Source organism: Echinococcus granulosus (genome assembly GCF_000524195.1).
Source record: "Echinococcus granulosus chromosome Unknown EG_S00135, whole genome shotgun sequence".
Taxonomy (NCBI): Eukaryota; Metazoa; Platyhelminthes; class Cestoda; order Cyclophyllidea; family Taeniidae; genus Echinococcus; species Echinococcus granulosus.
Window position 1 is genome coordinate 164,486 of NW_020170515.1, and position 18,264 is coordinate 182,749.

Genomic DNA, 18,264 nt, shown 5'->3' on the forward strand with positions numbered 1-18,264 from the left:
AGAGTGTTCTAAATCAAGTGTACTAATATGCTTTTACCCCTACGAGATAAAACCGAACGTACAGTGTGTCAGAAAAATAACACCCCCTCTAGCACACACCGCAGGGTGATTCGCCAACCAGAACTAAGAGTGGGGGGAATGCGAGATTCAGAGGCTGCTATGTGGAGCTGATGTCGCATTAATAGACCTTTGACCGTAAAAGGTAAAGTAAAAGGCAAACTAACTTACAGGCACTAAAAATTTTATAGTGAAAGTGTGGGGAGGTAGTAGGAATTGGGGAACTATGAATATATTCTACGTGTAGGTTGGAATAACCAAGTCAATGAGCCAATAATAGCTTTAGAATTATTAAGACTACAGTAGTACTACAAGGTTTAAATACAAATAAGTTGTACCTTGCACCCTTTATGGTCAAAATGATGTTTGCGGCCAACGTAGGTATAAATGGAGCATTTATTTTAATTTCAAGAAAAACTATAAGCCAATTTTCTTTGTAAGTCTTGCAACGGTTTTTATCCAGGCTCAAATAGTTGTCTAATTTAGGGCGCATTTGTTTGAATAATCTATTAACGCCCCGGGAGGTTAAATGGCTCAATGAGAACGTATGGGTGTTTGCATTGTTCCCGAACCTAATTATCGCGTAGTTTACTGTTATTTCGTACATATTTGAACAAAACACAGATTTGGTGGCGTTTTAGAAGGTTTTTTTAACATTTGTAGCTGGCAGTGCAGGAGTATCTATTAGAAACGCAATATATCTTAAAGTGACAACTTTATTTTTGATGTGCGCTTCTCATCAATAGTAAAATGTCATTTTTCTTTGTTGCGTTTGATTTTGCTTTGTTTTGTTGTTAAGTGTATGTTTGGGTTCTTTTTGTAACACCTCTTTGGTAGATTAGTATTAGTTTCGTCCATCATTTTTGGTAGTATACCTTCACGAATTATTTTTTTAGCTGTGCCACTTGGCATTACTGTTTTGCCTAGTAATGTTTTTGTGTGTATGACTCCTTCCTTAGTTTTCCTGTTGCGTTTATTCTGCCAGAACTTTGCTTGTCGAAAATTTACTTACCGCTGTGGCATCACGGTTTTTTCCTAAATGCATTTCAAGCCCTTTTTTGAACTTTCACTTTTTGTTGGGGCTTGGGACATCTTTTACTAGGACCCGAATAGTAAAACACTTGTCTTGTTGGATATTTCTGTTATTTGCTGTACTGCTTCACATCCAAGCGTTTTGAAAAGGCTTCAATACTGTGACGCTCAATTCAGATAACCGAAAAGCCCCCTAATTCATTGAACCAACAATTTGTATAATCCACTTTGCTGATGCACCATTGCATTATGTTACCTATTGTGCTTCCCAAAATGTACTGGTATTTTGGAGTAGGCTCTAGTCGGCATAGTTGACAGGTGTTAATGTTTATTTTCCATCTATTCACGGCTTTACAAATGTATTTGGAACTGCACATCGTAGCCAAATAATGACTTCCAAGATGTATTTCAACTGTTGATTAGCAATTACTCTTTTAATAATTAAAATGATATATGTTCTGTTGTTATCCCTTCTTTTCGATCTAAGCCTAAAATTTTGCCACTGAATGATTTGCCGGTGATACGTTACTTTGCATTATTATTGCTACACACTATTGCCAAATTTCTGGTTGTTTTTCTTGACCGTTGATCACAAGAATCCATTTCTTTTTTATTCTCTGGGTGTCTACTTCCAATCATTCGTCTCAACAAGTACTGGAAGCCGTTTTCATCTTTAACGCAATTTTCAGTAGAATCACGTTTTTAGCCGCTGAATTCCAATGCGTGGCCCTTACTACTTTGTGATAGTGGGGCCCAATGATACCCCCCTCTTCGAACTAACCCACGGTTTGTCATCTAAAGCATCGGATCAGAAGGTATCAATAATCCTTTGCCTCAAATTTACTCTAAACCAGACGGATTTTGCATACCTGAACCAATTTATCGCGCACGCAGCTCTTGACATGGTTGACGAGAACATGTGGTCTTCGTCTTCAACCTATCTAAAGATTGTAGACAAGTTTAATGAGTGGCTTGTCTCCGCTTTCGTCACTCCCTCAGATATCCTTTTCCCCAAAACACCGCAAATTACTTCCATAAAGCTTATTATTTTCCTTAATGCTATGCACGCCTGCGATTCCTCTTTATGCACGAGGAGAACCACGAGGACAGGATACGGCAGTTTTTCCAAGACGTATACGAAGTCTATGTTCGGGTAAGTGGCTGCAATAATGCTTTTTAATTTCCAGCTATCCCTCAATCCGTTCTTCGAGTACAACAGCCAAATCACGTCGGAAGCCTTTTCTAGAAAAGTTCAACAGCTCGCAAGAAAACACTTTGGATAAAATAACCCACATACTTCCTCTTATTTGTTACTTCAAATACACCGATTGTTGTATATAAATTGCGTATTATAAGTTTGTAACAAAAAAAGGTAATCTGTCGTAAATGCAGTGGAGTTCATTTTTTTCCTCTAATACTCTTACGGGCCTTCTTATTTGGTGGTTGACAGTACTTTGCCGTAAGATTGTCGATTAAGTTGTTGGCGGCCTTCATGCGCTGCTCTTGGTTGGCCTGGATAGCGAGGACCAAGGAATCCATTGAATTTTCTTTCGCCTCTGAGGTCTTCTGTTTCTTAGCCTGGCGCTCAAATTCTGCAGCCTCCCTCTTAGCCCTGTTTAGGCGTCTGGCACGCTTTTTTGCAGACTCTTTAACAAAAGCATTATAGGGCTTAACAGTCTTATCGTCTATCAGATCTTGAATTATGCCACGGTAGCGATCTTCATCGAAAACGTCAGCAAAGATAACACTTTCCATGATTTTGTCCATGTCTCCTTGATAGCGTTCGTAGTACTTGGCAATGTCATTCTTCTCCTCTTCACTCCCAATGTATTTCTTTTTCTGTTTCTCAATATCCTTTTCAGTGAAACGCGGAAATATGAGATTAAAGTAGTCGACCCAGTCTTTAAATGACTTTTCTGAGAAGGCTTCCCCAATTATGCCTTATTCGATGGGTGAAGACGAGTAATGCGACAAACCTGTTTCGTCGTATACATCCTTAGCATCTTTGTCCGATAGGATAGAAAAAGCCCTAGAGATAGCTTGGAACTGTGCAGTGGCAAGACTTTTGTCCTTTCCCTCATTACGGTCGGGATGATATTTCAAGGAACACTTGTAAAATGCCCTTTTAACTAACAATGTTAGTAGCAAAAGAACGAGTTTACTCTCAGCTGGGGTGCTGCTTTTATCACAACCAAGGAGTGTGTAGAGGTTATCGGTGTCGAATAATTGCTTAACTTCGTCCAAAAAGCTACCCATTAAACGGCTTGCGGCCTCGCGATTGGCTGGTTTCAGTTGCGCGGGTAAGGGCAAGGGTGGCAAAACAGAATAGTGGTGAGCAGTTAAAATTCTGTAGGTAGTTACGTACAGTTCCCCAAGTAAACTTTGTCAAGTAGTTTTTTACGAAAGATTTTGCATCGTCTCGATTGGGTTACAAATTTGGAAGACACTGGCGGCACCTGAATTTACTCTGGAATTTAATTGAAGTTACATATTTGCATCTGACGTTAAGGCTCGCTCACACTTGAATAATTCTCTGAATATAATGATGCCACTCTCTCTAAAAATGCAAAATATGCCTCAGTTATTTTCTAGGTCTCGTTTGTTTTTTTGGCTTACTTAATACGTGCTATTTTGTCTGACGCACATAGGGGATGCCCTCAAACACTGTTACTCGTGCTTTCCGATATTTAATTAACGCAATTTTATACTAATCATCTGAGTTTAATACCTATTTTACATGCAGCTATAGTCGATCCGTGCATCAGTCATAGCGTTGACAGTTCCTATCAGAAAGAATAGACAGTAGCTCCTACTTCCGGCGCTTTGGGACTAGACCTTTAACCTAAGCGAATTAGAACAAAAAAGTTAAACTCGCACTTTAAAACTGAAATTCTTATTACAGAAACACGCTTCTTCCCGAGAGTCGTAATATGGCAAAGCTGAATGAAAGATCATACCTCAATGACGTACGGAAGCGCTAAAAGGTTGCTTCTGTTTCCTAAAGGCCATGTCACAGAGTGAAAGTACCATCAGCAGGGACTATATTCCTCGCGTTGTTATTCACACGGTCAAGCACTGTATCTAGGCGTAAATTTTGCTCCTCTCTTTGGCGTTCTGATAACTCAGTAATCCTCGTGGTTAAAGTAAAAAGTGCATCAGGGAGGAGGCCACAGCTTAAATTTTCTACTTACCATGGAAGGCATTCGCATTCTCCTCTCATTGGCTACGTCACCCTATAAGATGCCGAATACTGGCCTCGCTGTCTCAGATTTAGCGCCGACATCATGTTATTAGGACACCTGGACGGGGCCGACCTCGGTGTTCTTTTCTGCTATTTCGTGATTATTTTTGCTGTGGGTATTTGGGTAACGCCTCATTTGAAATCTCAATATTTGGCACTTAGTCCTCATGTCGTAATAGAGGCAGTGTCAGCGGCTACTTCCTAGCAGGTCGCTCAATGCACTGGATACCGGTAGGGTCTAATTGACACCGCGTTATTCTTTCCTCACTTAAGGTGGGTGCCTCTCTATTTGCCAGCAACATCGGTTCCGGGCATTTTATTGGTCTAGCTGGCTCAGGAGCCTCCAGTGGCATTGCAATAGTCGTGTTTGAGTTCAATGTACGCGTCCCAATTTCAATTAATCCTTCTTTAAGGCTTGCTTTGTGCTTGCTATTCTCGGATGGCTATTCGTGCCAGTCTACATCGTCTCCGGTGTAAGTCTGACTGCAATTGTCAATCACTCCTCTACCGTAGATCGTCACAGTCCCCGAATACCTTTGTAAACGACTAGGCGGTCAAAGAATTCGGGTCTACCTGGCCGTAGTTGCTCTTCTTCTCTACATTTTCACCAAGATTTCGGTTAGTTTTTTTTCCATTGGCAAAAAACCTTTCAGGCTGACTTATATGCAGGCGGTCTTTTCATTCAACAAGCCATGCAAATTTCCATCTATCCCGCGATTATTTTACTTCTCGTCATCTCTGCCCTCTTCACCATTATGGGTGGTTTGACAGCTGTCATTTGGACCGATTTTGCTCAGACTGTTATTATGGTTGTTGGTGCCTTTTACCTCACCATCAGGAGTGAGTGTCTGTAGCCTTCTTCCATTCACACTCAGGAGACAATCCAAAAGTTGACACGATTTGTTTCTCCTACAGCTCTGTATCTAATGGGAGGTTTTGAATCAATGTTAGTCAACTACTTCAACGGCATTCCAAACACAACACGAGTGTATAAAAGCACGTCCTTCAGGGCCGAAAACCATTCACTGACCTCCCTAAATCCCGACCTCTACGGTAGTCGTAGAGATCGTGAAGCTATTCTCCAAATGGCTGACTACACGGAGGCGAATGCCGGCATCTATGCGGAGTGTCAGATCCCTCCATCTGATGCAATGAATTTCTTCAAATCCGTCTCCAGCCCAGATCTTCCTTGGACTGGAGCCGTGTTCGGTCTCACCATCAATGCCGTTTGGTACTGGTGCACGGATCAGGTTAGACACATTTTAGCCACCCTTAACTACTCTGTCCAGGTGATTGTCCAAAGGACTCTGGCTGCTAAGAGTCTCTCCCATGCCAAGGGTGGCATTATCCTAGCCTCCGTCATCAAAATTCTTCCGCTCTGGCTTATGGTCGTGCCAGGAATGATAGCTCGTGTGCTCTTCGCAGGTAGACTTGAGGAGACCTAATCATCTGATCTGCTTTGTCTTTTGTAGACACTGTCACTTGTGGATCTGCTCCGCTGTGTTCTCATATCTGCGGCAAGGCTGTGGGCTGTTCAGATATTGCCTACCCCTCCTTGGTTCTAAACGTCCTACCCTCGGGCGCTAGGGGTCTAATGCTGGCCGTCATGATGGCGTCTTTGGTTTCTAGTCTGACTAGCATATTCAACTCGGCCTCCACGATCTTCACTGTTGATATATGGAGGCTGATTCGGCCTCAAAGCCGTGATGCTGAAATCATGATTGTTGGCAGGTTGGTTTCTTTCAAGACGAAAGTAAGGGTGGTGGTGCCTACTCCTTTCCTTTGCTGTACTGCAGGGTTTGTGTCATCGTTCTGGTGGGCATTGGGATCGCATGGATACCAGTTGTTCAGTTAAGTGACGAGTTATTTGACTACGTCCAGTCTGTCACCGGCTATCTCGCGCCGCCCATCTGCGCCGTCTACGTCTTAGCCGTTTTCTGGAAACGAACCAACGAAAATGTAAGGGCGACATTAATGCTGACCGTCCTCCCCCTTACCTCTCATAATGCCTTTTACTGACTGAGAAGCCCCCCTGCACCCCCACCACCATCCCCTGAGGACATTGACAGGTAGACCTTTGCCACTAATGCTGAAAGCTGAGTTGTGGTAATTCTGAGCTTTTTCCATCCCCTTCAAACGCAAAGGGGTTTCAGATGTGCTGAGGCGCTTTGCAGACCACCTTAATCATATTTTTTCTCCTCCCCAGGGATGTTTTGCAGCCTTGATCGTCGGTCTAGTGATGGGAGTAGCTCGTTTTGGATGGGAATTGGCCTATGCAAAAATACCTTGTGGAGACATTCCAATTGATCTACCACACTTCTTGCTCAAACTCCACTACCTCCACTTCTCCATCCTCCTCTTCGTTATTCCCTTCTTCGTAGCTGTCTGCGTTAGCTTCGTGACCACACCGCTTCCAAATTCCTATGTACGTCGAATGCATAAGACCTCTTGGTATGCCTTATCAACAAAAAAATGTCATTCAACAATTTTCTTTTTCTTCTCGATAATATCAGACACGTCGTCTTGTCTTCTCCGAAATACACACACCCTTTGATCCCACTTTGGACGGACCTAAAATCACCATTGTCTCAGATGAGGAGAAGCAGAGGTGGCTGGAAGGTATGGAGAGAAATGGTTGCATGACATATTCTAGAAGCCTTTTAGTTCATTTCCATTTTCTTCTTATGAAGGAGAGGTCGGTTAGAAATAGCAAATCCAACAAGGTATCTATAACTTGGTTTTCCTACTTCCTTTTTGTAGAGGGAAAAGTGCAGAAACCCAAACCATCGGGATGGCGGAAAGCCGTGAAGTGGTTCTGTGGAATCGAAGAGATGCAGGACTCCAGGGAGCCAGTCTATACACTGGAGGAGGCGAGGATGTACATGCTAAAGGTGGAGCGCCAGAGAAGCATTGAGGAGAGTGCGAAGGGCCGAGTCCTCACTTCCCTTGGCATCACTTTCACGCTTTCCATCACCATCTTCATTTGCGCTTTCTTCGCTTAGCTTCCTCCTGTCCCCACTCGGTGTTAATCGTCCACCTTCTAAGTGATAACTAAATACATATACCTGTAAATCGACATTCCTTTTTTGGAAGGGATGGTAGCCTCATTGCCGACTTAATCAGGGAGTCGCTTTTCCACCTGCATAAGTGACATACTAGCCAGACAGAAGGAACAAAATTGCCTTTGTTTAAGTAATGCGTCTTCACTCTCCCAATTTAAAATACTTGCTTCCTCTGCAGTTCAGCAGTTAAAGCGAGACATACACTTGTAAATGAAAAGGTTTAAATGAGTAGGTTGAACAGATCCCACAGCATATCGGCAAAATTCCCAGCTACTAGAAAACCAGGAGGGAAAATGAAATGTAGGGTTCACCTCCATATCTGGCGAACCTCTAGCCTCATGGCAAGAGGAGACGTTGTTTAACTCTGTGATTGCTCACGGGGGCACTTAAATGTCTGACAATTGTACTTCCGCTCGATGTCATGGTCTCCGGACTATGGCAGTAGCCTCTCGACTCGCCAGGACACCAGTGATATATCTTACGACTTCTTACGACTTCAGGGGAGACTCGAGTTGTTACCGTTGAGCATCCACCTCCTCCCGTAAATGGAGTACAAGAACCGAGTGCCTAAAAGTGAATCCATGTTAACTGATAGCATTTTGAGTTTTGAAGACTTTGACTTGGCGGACACGAATGACCATTTTCAGGTTCCACAAGGTCGATGGTCCGCAGACGAGTTGGATCATCGGAGTGCGCCTCTAGAGGCTTGCAAAGGTGCAATCAAGCTCGCTGAATTCAGTGTATCTCGAAACCTGCTTCATTGGCTTAGTGGTAAGTTTTAATTAATTACGCTCTGAATTAATTTTTTCGGTGAAGAGTCAATTTCTCTTACCTTCTTGAAAAAGGTGTGTCAACGTTAGTATGCAAATTCAAGTTGGTAGGGCTTGATCTTGTGAAGCAAAAAATTAATCGCCCACTACTGAGGCATAAAGTACACTCAGAACAAACTTGTTTCTTCAAACGGTAATGTAACGGGGATAAAGTAAGGTACTCATATGGCTTTTAGTTATTGCAGTAACAGCAGAAATCTTCTGCAAAATGAGTTGCCTAGTTTGTCAAAACTTCGAGGACCTGTTTTCCGATTATCCCAGAACATTTCCCGACTTCGGAATACTTCCTCAGGATTTCGCATAAGCTAAAATAGCGTATTGCTTTTTCCCCCAAAATGAGAACGTGATTACTTTGTTTACCTCTTGCTCTGTGACATCCAAAAAGTAGTAGAAACACTCAGCAAAAATTTGCTAGTCAAAGGCGTACTTAATTCAAAAGAAATTATACTACCGACCAGTCCAAAAGAGCCATTAAGCGTGGCCGGAATGCGACTCAAGCCTACTTAAACTAGCGGAAAATTGCGAAAGAAGTCAAACAGACAGACTAGAGGTGTATAGCTACCAAGACAGGTGCATAAGAAATTACCTGTTGAAGTGTTTCTACTAGAACTCTTGAAGTCTTTCGCACCTTAAAGTAAATGGAAAAATGATTCGCCACAGAGACTCACTATTAGCGTCTCGTCACCAATGCATTGTTTTATTAAAAGGAAATCCAAACAATGTGTATCCAGACAAATTGGCCTGGAACTTTACTGAAGCAGGAAATCTCCCAAATGATATTATAAATCACTTAACTTAGAAAATTAGGCCTAACAAAAATGCGAAAAATGCTGACCAAAGTCTCTAAATATTGTAATGACGGAAAGGCAGGTTGAGTACAATTTAGATGGAAAATAAAAAAGGTAATAGGAACTTCCTGATATCACTTCGGATGCCTTATTTTTCATAGTTCTGATTAAATGAATGAATGGAATTTCAAGCCACTAGAATTGGTCGTTTTATTCCAAATCACGTAAGCAAACGCTCAGAAAATTAGTAAAATTGTTTCGTACAACTTGCGTGCTTAATTAGCTCTCTGCTTCAAATAGGAGGGTACGCCGCCGGGCAGGCTGGCCACCAGAGCATGCCAGTGGCTCTCCAATTATTCTCTACGTCGACAATACATGATTCCATTCTTACGTAAGGAAGTCGATGGGCGCTGCAGTTCAACGTATTTGTTCAGAAAAATTAGCATGAAGCAATGTTGCTTGCGAATAGGCTTTGATTTTAAAACCCCCTTTAAACATTGTGCAGCATTTCAAAAACATATTACGCCTTTTGTAAAACATATCCCTTCTTTTGGAAATGGAAACCAAAAAAGTTTTCGGTATGGTCTGATAGGTGTCAAAACAATTATTCCCACGAATTCATAATTTTAGCCATTCCATGCAATAGAGCCTGACTTACCTACTGCGGCTTTTGACGAAAATGATATTACTTACCTATATCCATTTTTTTACATTTGTTGATGAATTATTTAGTAGAAACAATAGCTTAAATAAAAAAGGAGCTTAAGCGTACAAATCCCAAAATGCACCTTTTGTTCCTCACATGGTAAATGTTTTTCTCTTCTGTTTAATGTACGGACAATAGTTTTGCCATTAAGCTTTCGTTTGGTTAATTCACTTCACTTACCATGCCGGCGCGGTCTTCGAGTAGACGGTGGGAGTTTATTGTCATTTCAGAGGGGGATGGCGAGTGATCATTGCACTGACAAGTCAGGCCAGTGGAAAATCCCAGAAGTTCCTGAGTAGGCGCCTCACAATCCTAATAGCCTATTCGCCTGGTTTGAAAATGTTTTTTGTTGCATTCTTTATCACTGCCAAATAATTCCTTATTGGCTAAAATATTCCATTTCTTACACTCCTTTCTCGAAACTTTATGAGCACCCTCGTCAGTACTATTGTTCGTCTGCTTAATGAGCATGCAAATGCATCAAGTCATGGACTTGTTTTTTCTCTCGATTTCTTTGTGCCGCACCTATTTTCAATGCCTTACATTTTCTGTCCTTTTTAATCATCTAATATATGAAGTCTGCAGGCTAATATTTTGATTTTAATGCTTCTTTGAATGACTAACTAAATAGCATTTAAATACACGGACGTACTGGACATCATTATCCTTCTTCTCACTACATTTCTTTACTTGAAATGGTTCTAGTTGCTTCCATGGGGAATTGACGCGCCAAGAGGCGGAGGAAAGATTATTACGATTTTCTATTCCAAACAGCTATCTCCTTCGCCTTAGCATCTGGGAAAATGAAGAAACCGGTCAGATATCCCTCTACTATGTTCTCTCCTTCCTTACCTCAAAGCTTGTTTGTCAGCATTACAAGTAGGCGATTTGCGTTTTTTACTAAGCTCTCCAGACTTGTCCCTCGATTACAATCATTCCAACTTGGTGAGAGACTTTTCCAATGTCTGAAATGTATACTGTCGCGCTATTACCAATGCCCTCTTGTCCCCGGAGAATGTTTGCGAGTACCCATTCCGCCATGCAGTGTAAGTTACTTGCCTAGATAAATTTGTATAAATGATTGCGTCACACTACCAATTACATAAGAATAATACCAATGTCCCCTAAATGTCGTTGGACTCAAATCATACTGTACCGCGTTCCTCTTTTATCTCCTCTTTGGCCTTCATACCCTTTAAACGACCAGGTTTATTCGATCGAAACGTTTATAGGTCAGAGTTAATGAGAATCAGTACAAGTTTATGGGAGTCTAGATATTAAGCTCTTCTCTGCCTCAGAGAATTCTGACCACTCCTCTATTACGAGGTTCGCGTTGCTTGCTCGTTTCTCGCTTGAAAGGTACATTATAAAGAGCACAAGTGCTACATAACCCCCGTCTTTTTAGCACCGTCCTCGGTGCCCCCTTATGGTGTGTCTTTGAATTTGCCATCGGGCAGTTTCCTTTCCTCCGTTAGTGTGTAAACTTCATCCTCATTCTGGACCAGTTGTGTACCTTTGTAGGGTCGCATCTTGATGTGGTGAACGGTTATTGGCTGAGTTCGGCGTTGTGCGTTGCAGACGAGGTAGTTTGTAGGTGAAAGAACTTTTACTACCCAGAATGGATCTTTGCTCCAAAGGTGGTGAGACTTGCAGTGTATTTCAGGTGGGAGACTAACCCGCATATTTGTACTCTTCTCGGTAGGCGTTAGTCTGGCTGTTTTTCGCAATATTGCTTTTGACTGATATAAGACTCTTGTAAGTGTCTACATGCAATGTAAAAAGTTTTTCTTAAGCCTTCTTTTCGACGCAGTACTTTGGGACATTGTTAGCTACAACTTCCGTGTTTTTTAGGAAGCGATCGGTAGGCACTTTCATTATACGACATGTGAGCATCTTGAACGGTGAAACGCCCGTTCATGTACAGACTTGCTCTGTACACAAGGAGGACACATCCTAGGCCTAAATTCCAGTCTTCCGGTTGTGTATCCTTAGTGGAAGCCTTCAGTAGTCTGCTTAGAGTGCGACTTGTTTTTTCTACCCGTCCATTGCCTTACGGATGTCTAGATGTCTTGCGTGTCTTTGAGGTCTGTAAGGTCTTGCGTAGTTTATCAAAGAGTCGGCTTTCGAAATTAGGGCTTTAATCGCTGCCCACTCTTTCCCCTGAGAATCCTGTGGGCATAGGCTGCAGTGACGCGGTCGCCGTGGGGTGAGGCCTTTTAAAGCCGCTGCAAGTGATCCAGGTTTAGCAGAAATCTAATACGTCTGGGGTGAGCGAAGGCCATCGGTATCTTTTGCACGAGGCATCTAGCATCTTCCTTTCACATGCGTGCCCGAGTTGCTCCCATAACACTTGGAGAACTGTTTACCAGTGAGCCTGGCACCACTAGGAGCTTGGGAGATTCGACGTCTTTTTAGTACCATAAAACCTTATCCTTCAGGGAGAGTTTCGAACATTCTTGCCATATCCGTCTGATTGCCTTGCTAGACGAGATCATCGCTTCTGCTGTTGGTTTATAAGAGGATGTCAGGAACTTCTCGTATATCAGAGCCGTGTCAGAATCGGTGCTCTTCGTGTTTCTCCAATAATGTTTAGTAGGGTCCCTCAAAAATATGGAACTCACTACGTCACCCGTTTCTGCCTTGATCGGTCTGCAGGACAGAGCGTCCGCATTACTATGCGCACTTTCTTTTCTGTATTAAATTGTGAAATCTTATTGCTACAGTTCTTCATACCAATGTGCAACTGAGCGGTCGATCTCCCTTATTTTTTTTGCCAGGTGACTGCTTGATGATCCGTTCCAACTATGTAAGTCCCGGATATCAGGTAGACTGAAATGTCTAACCATTGTACAGATAGCGAACTTCTCAAGTTTTATTGAACTCTTCTTTCCCATTTTCTTGCTGAGTCCAGTACTCGCGTAGGCGATGACGTGTCCCCTTCCTCCTTTGTCCCTTTGTAAGAGTACTCCGCCCACGGCTGCGTCGCTCGCGTCTGTATCCAGTACAAATGGCGGGACGCTTGATTTGCAGCTGGGTAATGCTAGAATCCGTGCTAAGCAGAGCATTCGTTTCAGTTTCTTAAACTCTTCGTCATGCCATTTCTCCCACTTGAAATTCTTTTTTGCCTCCTAGCGATCTTAGCAAAAGCTTTAACAAGGCGTCTGTAATAATTTGCCAAATCTAGGAAACTACGCACCACCGTCTGGTTGTTTGGTGTTGGCCATGTCCTCATTTGTTTTTTTGAGGTCTTCAGTGCCTGCCGTCCCGTCTGACGAAACTGTATGTCCCAAGAAGGCAACCGCGCGTTGCAAAAACGACATTTTTTTGGTTTCTATGTCAATTCTGCGTCTCGCAGACGGCCCAACATTGCTTTGCGTTATGCCCTCAAATATATCTGCCAAAAGCTAGAATATCATCGAGGTAGATTATACGGAGCTTTAGGAATGAACCAAATAGTGCTGTTTGCATCAGGTGTTGGAAGGTGGCCGCAGCGTTAGAGTCTTAAGGGCATTGTCTGGAATTCATAAAGCTCTTTTGGCAGTATAGGGACCGTCTTCTCTCTGTCCCTTCCCGCCACTTCCACTTGCCAACATCCTGCTTCTAAGTCTAGAACGGAGAATCACTTTGACCCATGCAGAGAGTCCACTGAATTGTCTACGCGGAGTAATGGAAATGCATCCTCCTAAGTTACTGAGCTCAACTTCTTTTAGTTGACGCACAGCCGTAGGCTACCACCGTTCTTTACCAGCGCGATAGGAGAGGCCTATGGTGATTTTGATGGTTTATAACCTCGTCTTGAATCATCTCTTCGACCACACTGATTACTTATTCTGGTAGAGGAAGTGGAATACGTCTGGGTGGTTGCCAGATGGGTCTAGCTTCGCTGGCATCTATCATAGGTTCGAAGATACTTGTTCGTTCCAGTATAGCATCTTTCCAGGACCATATATTCGCGTACTTAATTCGCAACTCGCAAAATTCTTTCCTCTCGTTATCAGTAATGTGAGTCAGTTGTGCGCAAAGGTCATCTAAGATGTCCAAGGGTATGGCTGCAGCTTCAAAGAGGGTGCTGCAGATGTCACCTGCATCTTCTTTCGATAGCGAAACACCTGCGTTGGTTTCAGTGCCTTGCTGGGTGGAAAAGATGCCTTTCGCAAGATTTAGGACAGCTTTGGTGTTATGTAGGAAGTCAGCACCAAGTGTCACGTCCCAAGTCAGTTCTGAACTTGTAATAAATTTCATGGTCCAGCTTTCTTTCCCTACACAGACGTCCAACGATGTCTCCCCTTTAATAGTATCTCCCTTCCTTCTGTCAAACGGAATTTTGTAGAAGGGGAGGGGATTCTAATCTTGTTGCGAAGGCTGAGAAAAGTCTGAAGATTTACTGTTGAATTAGCTGCCCCGGGTCAAGAGGGAAGTTGTACCGACGTCCTTCCAGCTTACCGGGGACTCGCATAAATGAATGAAAGCCGTTTGTAAACAAACAGATTGGGAAAAAGGAGGACTCATCGGATCTTGGGGTATAGCGCGAAGGCGCACGATACAGGGATGTTGGGTTTAACCGTCTGTTGGACATCTGATAAAACGGGGCTGCGAGGACTTCCTGGCGCTTCTAGGTAGCAAACTTGACCAGTTGGCTAAGTGAGTTGGTCTTTATGCCGCAGAGCTTCTCAACTATCATGGGAGGTCTGATTCCGTGTTTGAATTAGGCGGTTATCCAGCTAACGCCCCTGTTTGGAGGTGAGCCATGGAAGGCACGTTCTGCTAGATGTTGAAGGTTCCTAGCGTACTCCTCGTTATCCTCACCGGCTTTTTTGGTAGCGAAGGAAGAAGTATCTGATGGGGGTCTGCTCTTCCTGGTCAGTGACGAGTTAAAGTGTCACATCATTGGTCGATGTCTACGTTGTAAGTGATGCCGACGTTCATTGCGATTAGTAACAAATCTTGGGGGAGAGCACGGAGGAGTAGGGGTATTTTTTGGCTTTAAGGGTAGAGGCAGAGTTTGAATTTGGCGGTTTTGAGCCACTCTTCAAAGTGTATGTCATCTTTAAAAGAATGAAAGGCTCGCTGGCGCTGCCGCCAGTATAGCGCGTTCCTCGTTTATCTCCTCCCCTCTGGTCTCCATACCCTTCGAACGAACAGGTTGATTCGATTGGATCATGATTATTAGGCCTCTTCTCGCCTCAAAGGTGCATTTTAAACAACATAAGTATTACAATGCATGTGTGAACATCCGCTATAAGGTCTGTTGTGAGACGGCGATTAATTTTGTAACCTACTTCATTTTCGAGGTGACGAAGGTGTTTAATTGACCAGGCAGTGCTCATATTCGCTATCAGCTTTTGGGACTCTCAGCTCCCACCAGCTCATCTGTTTTAATGTTTGTTTAATTATCCAGTACTGATCCAAAATATGAAGAAAGTTTGATTTTTTTATTTTAGCCGCCCCAGGAGTTCTACACACGTCGAGTTCGAGCCATCCGGAAATACGAACCGCCCTGTAATTTGCGTCTTGGGTGAGTTCATTATCCGGTTTTGACATTCTGCTTTGCCTCTCTAAAATAAGTCATGTATTTGGAATTGAATTTCGTTTTAAATCATGAAAGATGAGGGTCAGGTTGGACTTTTCACCCAACTTATGACTCAGTTATTGTGGGTTCTCTTAATCACTTCAGAGATTGCCTATTTTTGCAATTCATTGAACCCATATGGCCGTTTGACAAGTCATTTTTTGTTACTGCATGGAATCAAACTACTGACTGTACCATAAAAGCTCTTGCTCTTGACATCGAGACGCATCATTGCATTTGCATTGAGGCATCACCAGTCATGAGAATTGGACTCTGACAGCAGCAAGCTTTTGCTGGACAAAGCAAATTAGTTGCTAGTGTCCATTACTGTTTCATGGGTGGACACATATTCTAACTAACCGGACGAAATAACTTGGACGGGCTTGCAATTAAGTTGTCAAGATGGGGCAGATCATTGAAACTTCCAATTATACATCGTCTGCTTTAAAAACGTCTCAGCGATAGCTGTGTCTTCCGTTTTTTTGAAATTTTTCCGCAAAGGTGTAACCAATGCCCCTAGACTTCTTTGCTGAGGATGCAAACAGTGAATAAATTGACTAGCTGACCTCTTCCCGAGCTACAGTTCTGATGCTAGGTAGAAGATCTACCCCCACACCCTTAGCATAGGTAAGAATTGGCATTTTCTTGGAGGGGAGGGCGGCGTCGGGGGGTCGTGTCCAGAGCCTTATGCGCGTGTCTGTGTCCAATCTGCACGTACGTGTCCCGCTTACAGACATCTGGCCACCGCTTGCATATTGTGAAGGTGGCGCATTTTCCTCATATCGTATCCTTCTTTTCAGCTCTAGCCATTCGCATTGAAACGGTGACCTCCGAGTAAGGGAAGCCGCGTTTGATTCATCACTTTAGTTTTTGAATGTCTCCTTTCTCTATGAGCTCTAAGGTCATGTCAAAGGTTTAATTTCCACTTTTTTTCTTGAATGGGAAGTGATTCGGCAAAATTATCTCCAAAATAAGTACTCAGCCAAACCTACCGACCCTAATTTTCTTCCAAAACATTAACCATACAATATCTTAGGCTCAGCAGCCCTCAACATCGGAAAATTCCCAGACTTGGAGTGCATTGCTCTTTAAATCAGGTGTTTGTCACTCGTGGCGCGACTCAAGTTGTCAGTTCTCGATTCTTTTTGATCAAATAGGTCGATGATGGACGTGATGGTGGTGAATCTTGCTTTGTGTTTTTTGCCTAATCAAGCCCTTCCACCCCCCTTCCCCTCCCGCCACGCACACACAAGTTGATGCCTTTTTTTGGAGGGAGCTAGTGAACATATTCGATCTCTGTGACAGTACTAATGTCCCTTTCTTTATCCACACAGGCACATGCTTACCACGGACAATTGATCTTGAACAAGAGTGCATTCTGTCGCATTTGTTTTAGCGCTTAAAAGTACAGCCACTTTTATCATGGCCATGATCACCGCCACCCTTTGACAGCGCATTTTCAATAGATCAAAGGCATGATTTGGTGACCAAATAAGCCAGTCCCACTTTGTGTGATAAAAACTAGATAATTGCAGAATGCCTCTTTGAATACCTTTATCGCAATGTGTAATCCTTTTCGAACGGGACATAAGCTTGCTCCTCTGTGGGTTTGGTCTCTTGAAGTTAAGTTGGAAGCCAGCAGAAACTGCTTAACACCAACGGAAGCTGTGGATGCGAATGAGGCGGTGTCTCCCTCCCTTCCTATTCTAAAGTACAAGTCTTTAGAGTAGATTTTACGACGGTGTCTTCTGTTGCCTTATAATAATAGGGATAGAACCTCCTTCTCACTGATTTGCTAGTCTTGTTTTTTTTTTTACGGATCTCATCTTGTCTTCATCCCCATCCATATTTGTTATTTGGCGGTGAACAATGGCGTCCAGGGTACACCGCACACAAAAGTAAGCATAGTTGTACCAGGGACGAAGTGGGGTGTTGTTGAAGTGTGGAGTGAGTGAATCGTTTGAGAGTAGCCAATGGTGTGTTAGTTCGCTTAGCTAACGTTGGAACACAAAAACACGAAGGCCATTTCTCACTGCAAGTCCGTCAGTTAGCCGACAATCCCTTCTTCAACGGTGCATTTTTTTAAAATAAGGTGCGTGGCAGAAGTAAAGACAAAATGAACAGGCTTTGAAGCTCATTGTCATTCCTGTTAATGAATGCAGGTGGAACCCACTTACTTACCTTTTTACCTTTCATAACTTCCCCTTTCAAATTGTTTAGTCAGCACATGACTAAAAGCTGTTCTTTAGACGCTATTTTTAAATCGGGGCGTCAATAGTGGAACAGTATTTCTTCATTGTTTGAAGGACCAAAGGGTCCATCAAAGGTATTACGCCTATCCTTGAGCGATTCGCCGTCCATTTGATTCTGGGCACCGAGTTGTTACGCTGACGCATAGCACACCTTCAGATGCTCCATATGGACCGAGTTCAAGCTCTAAACACATTCATCAGATTCAACCGGCGTTTCAGTCGCTACATGCCGCAGGTAGGTGAGAAAGGCAGTCGTTGGGGGGCAGTGGCCAAACAGCAGTGGTGTTGTTGATGTAAACTGATGCGTACACATTTGAGAGAGACCTTTCTATGGGTGGATGCGGGTAGCTCGTGGCTACGTTGCGATGTAAATACCCTTGTAATATATGCCTCTCAGACTGCGTCAAAATGGCCACAGGTGGGCCCAAAAGGGAGGTGATCGGTGCTCGAGCACCCACTACCATTATTGACCATAGAATGCTATTCTGGTTTGTTCGTCATTATCACTTTGTAAAGATAGGTGTTGCTCTCTGGATCCGCCTTGACAAACAACACCACAATAATCGGCTAAAAGTACGAGGATGAATGACTAAGGTGGGGATTAACTTTAACTTGGCTCCAGTGGCAGTTGTTACACCGTCTCCAGTTCCTTCTGACGTTTGCCCATTTTCTACCGCTCAAATTTTTTTCCTCTCCCATCTGATCGCCATTAAAAAGCTTGGGGATA

At 43.2% G+C, this 18,264-nt stretch overlaps 5 protein-coding genes across 5 annotated transcripts in view; 3 read left to right on the forward strand and 2 right to left on the reverse strand. All coding sequences in view use genetic code 11, as the record gives it.

The window, feature by feature from the left end:
- Positions 1-179, reverse strand: part of EGR_09179 (Hcp beta-lactamase-like protein) — a gene marked incomplete at both ends in the record, with an annotated part of 1,704 nt that extends 1,525 nt beyond the window's left edge. The window contains one exon of the mRNA XM_024498428.1: positions 100-179. Within this exon, the coding sequence (XP_024347171.1) occupies positions 100-179 (80 nt within the window). The remainder of the gene's footprint in view (positions 1-99) is intronic.
- A 240-nt stretch (positions 180-419) lies between these two features.
- EGR_09180 (Trafficking protein particle complex subunit 2) lies at positions 420-2,372 on the forward strand (the record flags this gene model as incomplete). The annotated part of the gene is made up of 5 exons (XM_024498429.1): positions 420-438; positions 1,837-1,904; positions 1,944-2,075; positions 2,183-2,242; positions 2,277-2,372. 5 exons carry the CDS (start codon positions 420-422, stop codon positions 2,370-2,372), a joined length of 375 nt encoding a protein of 124 aa, XP_024347172.1.
- Positions 2,373-2,487: 115 nt separating this feature from the next.
- EGR_09181 (DnaJ subfamily C member protein) lies at positions 2,488-3,345 on the reverse strand (the record flags this gene model as incomplete). Its single annotated transcript, XM_024498430.1, has 2 exons — positions 2,488-3,029; positions 3,066-3,345. The coding sequence occupies 2 exons, from the start codon at positions 3,343-3,345 to the stop codon at positions 2,488-2,490; spliced, it is 822 nt and encodes a 273-aa protein (XP_024347173.1).
- Positions 3,346-4,373: 1,028 nt separating this feature from the next.
- Positions 4,374-7,332, forward strand: EGR_09182 (Sodium/glucose cotransporter; the record flags this gene model as incomplete). The annotated part of the gene is made up of 12 exons (XM_024498431.1): positions 4,374-4,442; positions 4,493-4,561; positions 4,604-4,708; positions 4,744-4,803; positions 4,844-4,948; positions 4,984-5,170; positions 5,246-5,755; positions 5,803-6,061; positions 6,127-6,289; positions 6,537-6,755; positions 6,844-6,949; positions 7,091-7,332. 12 exons carry the CDS (start codon positions 4,374-4,376, stop codon positions 7,330-7,332), a joined length of 2,094 nt encoding a protein of 697 aa, XP_024347174.1.
- Positions 7,333-9,952: 2,620 nt separating this feature from the next.
- Positions 9,953-18,264, forward strand: part of EGR_09183 (Ras GTPase-activating protein) — a gene marked incomplete at both ends in the record, with an annotated part of 33,857 nt that continues 25,545 nt past the window's right edge. Inside the window, 5 exons of the mRNA XM_024498432.1 lie at positions 9,953-10,011; positions 10,422-10,595; positions 10,630-10,762; positions 15,158-15,231; positions 17,739-17,772. Of these exons, the coding sequence (XP_024347175.1) occupies positions 9,953-10,011; positions 10,422-10,595; positions 10,630-10,762; positions 15,158-15,231; positions 17,739-17,772 (474 nt within the window). The remainder of the gene's footprint in view (positions 10,012-10,421; positions 10,596-10,629; positions 10,763-15,157; positions 15,232-17,738; positions 17,773-18,264) is intronic.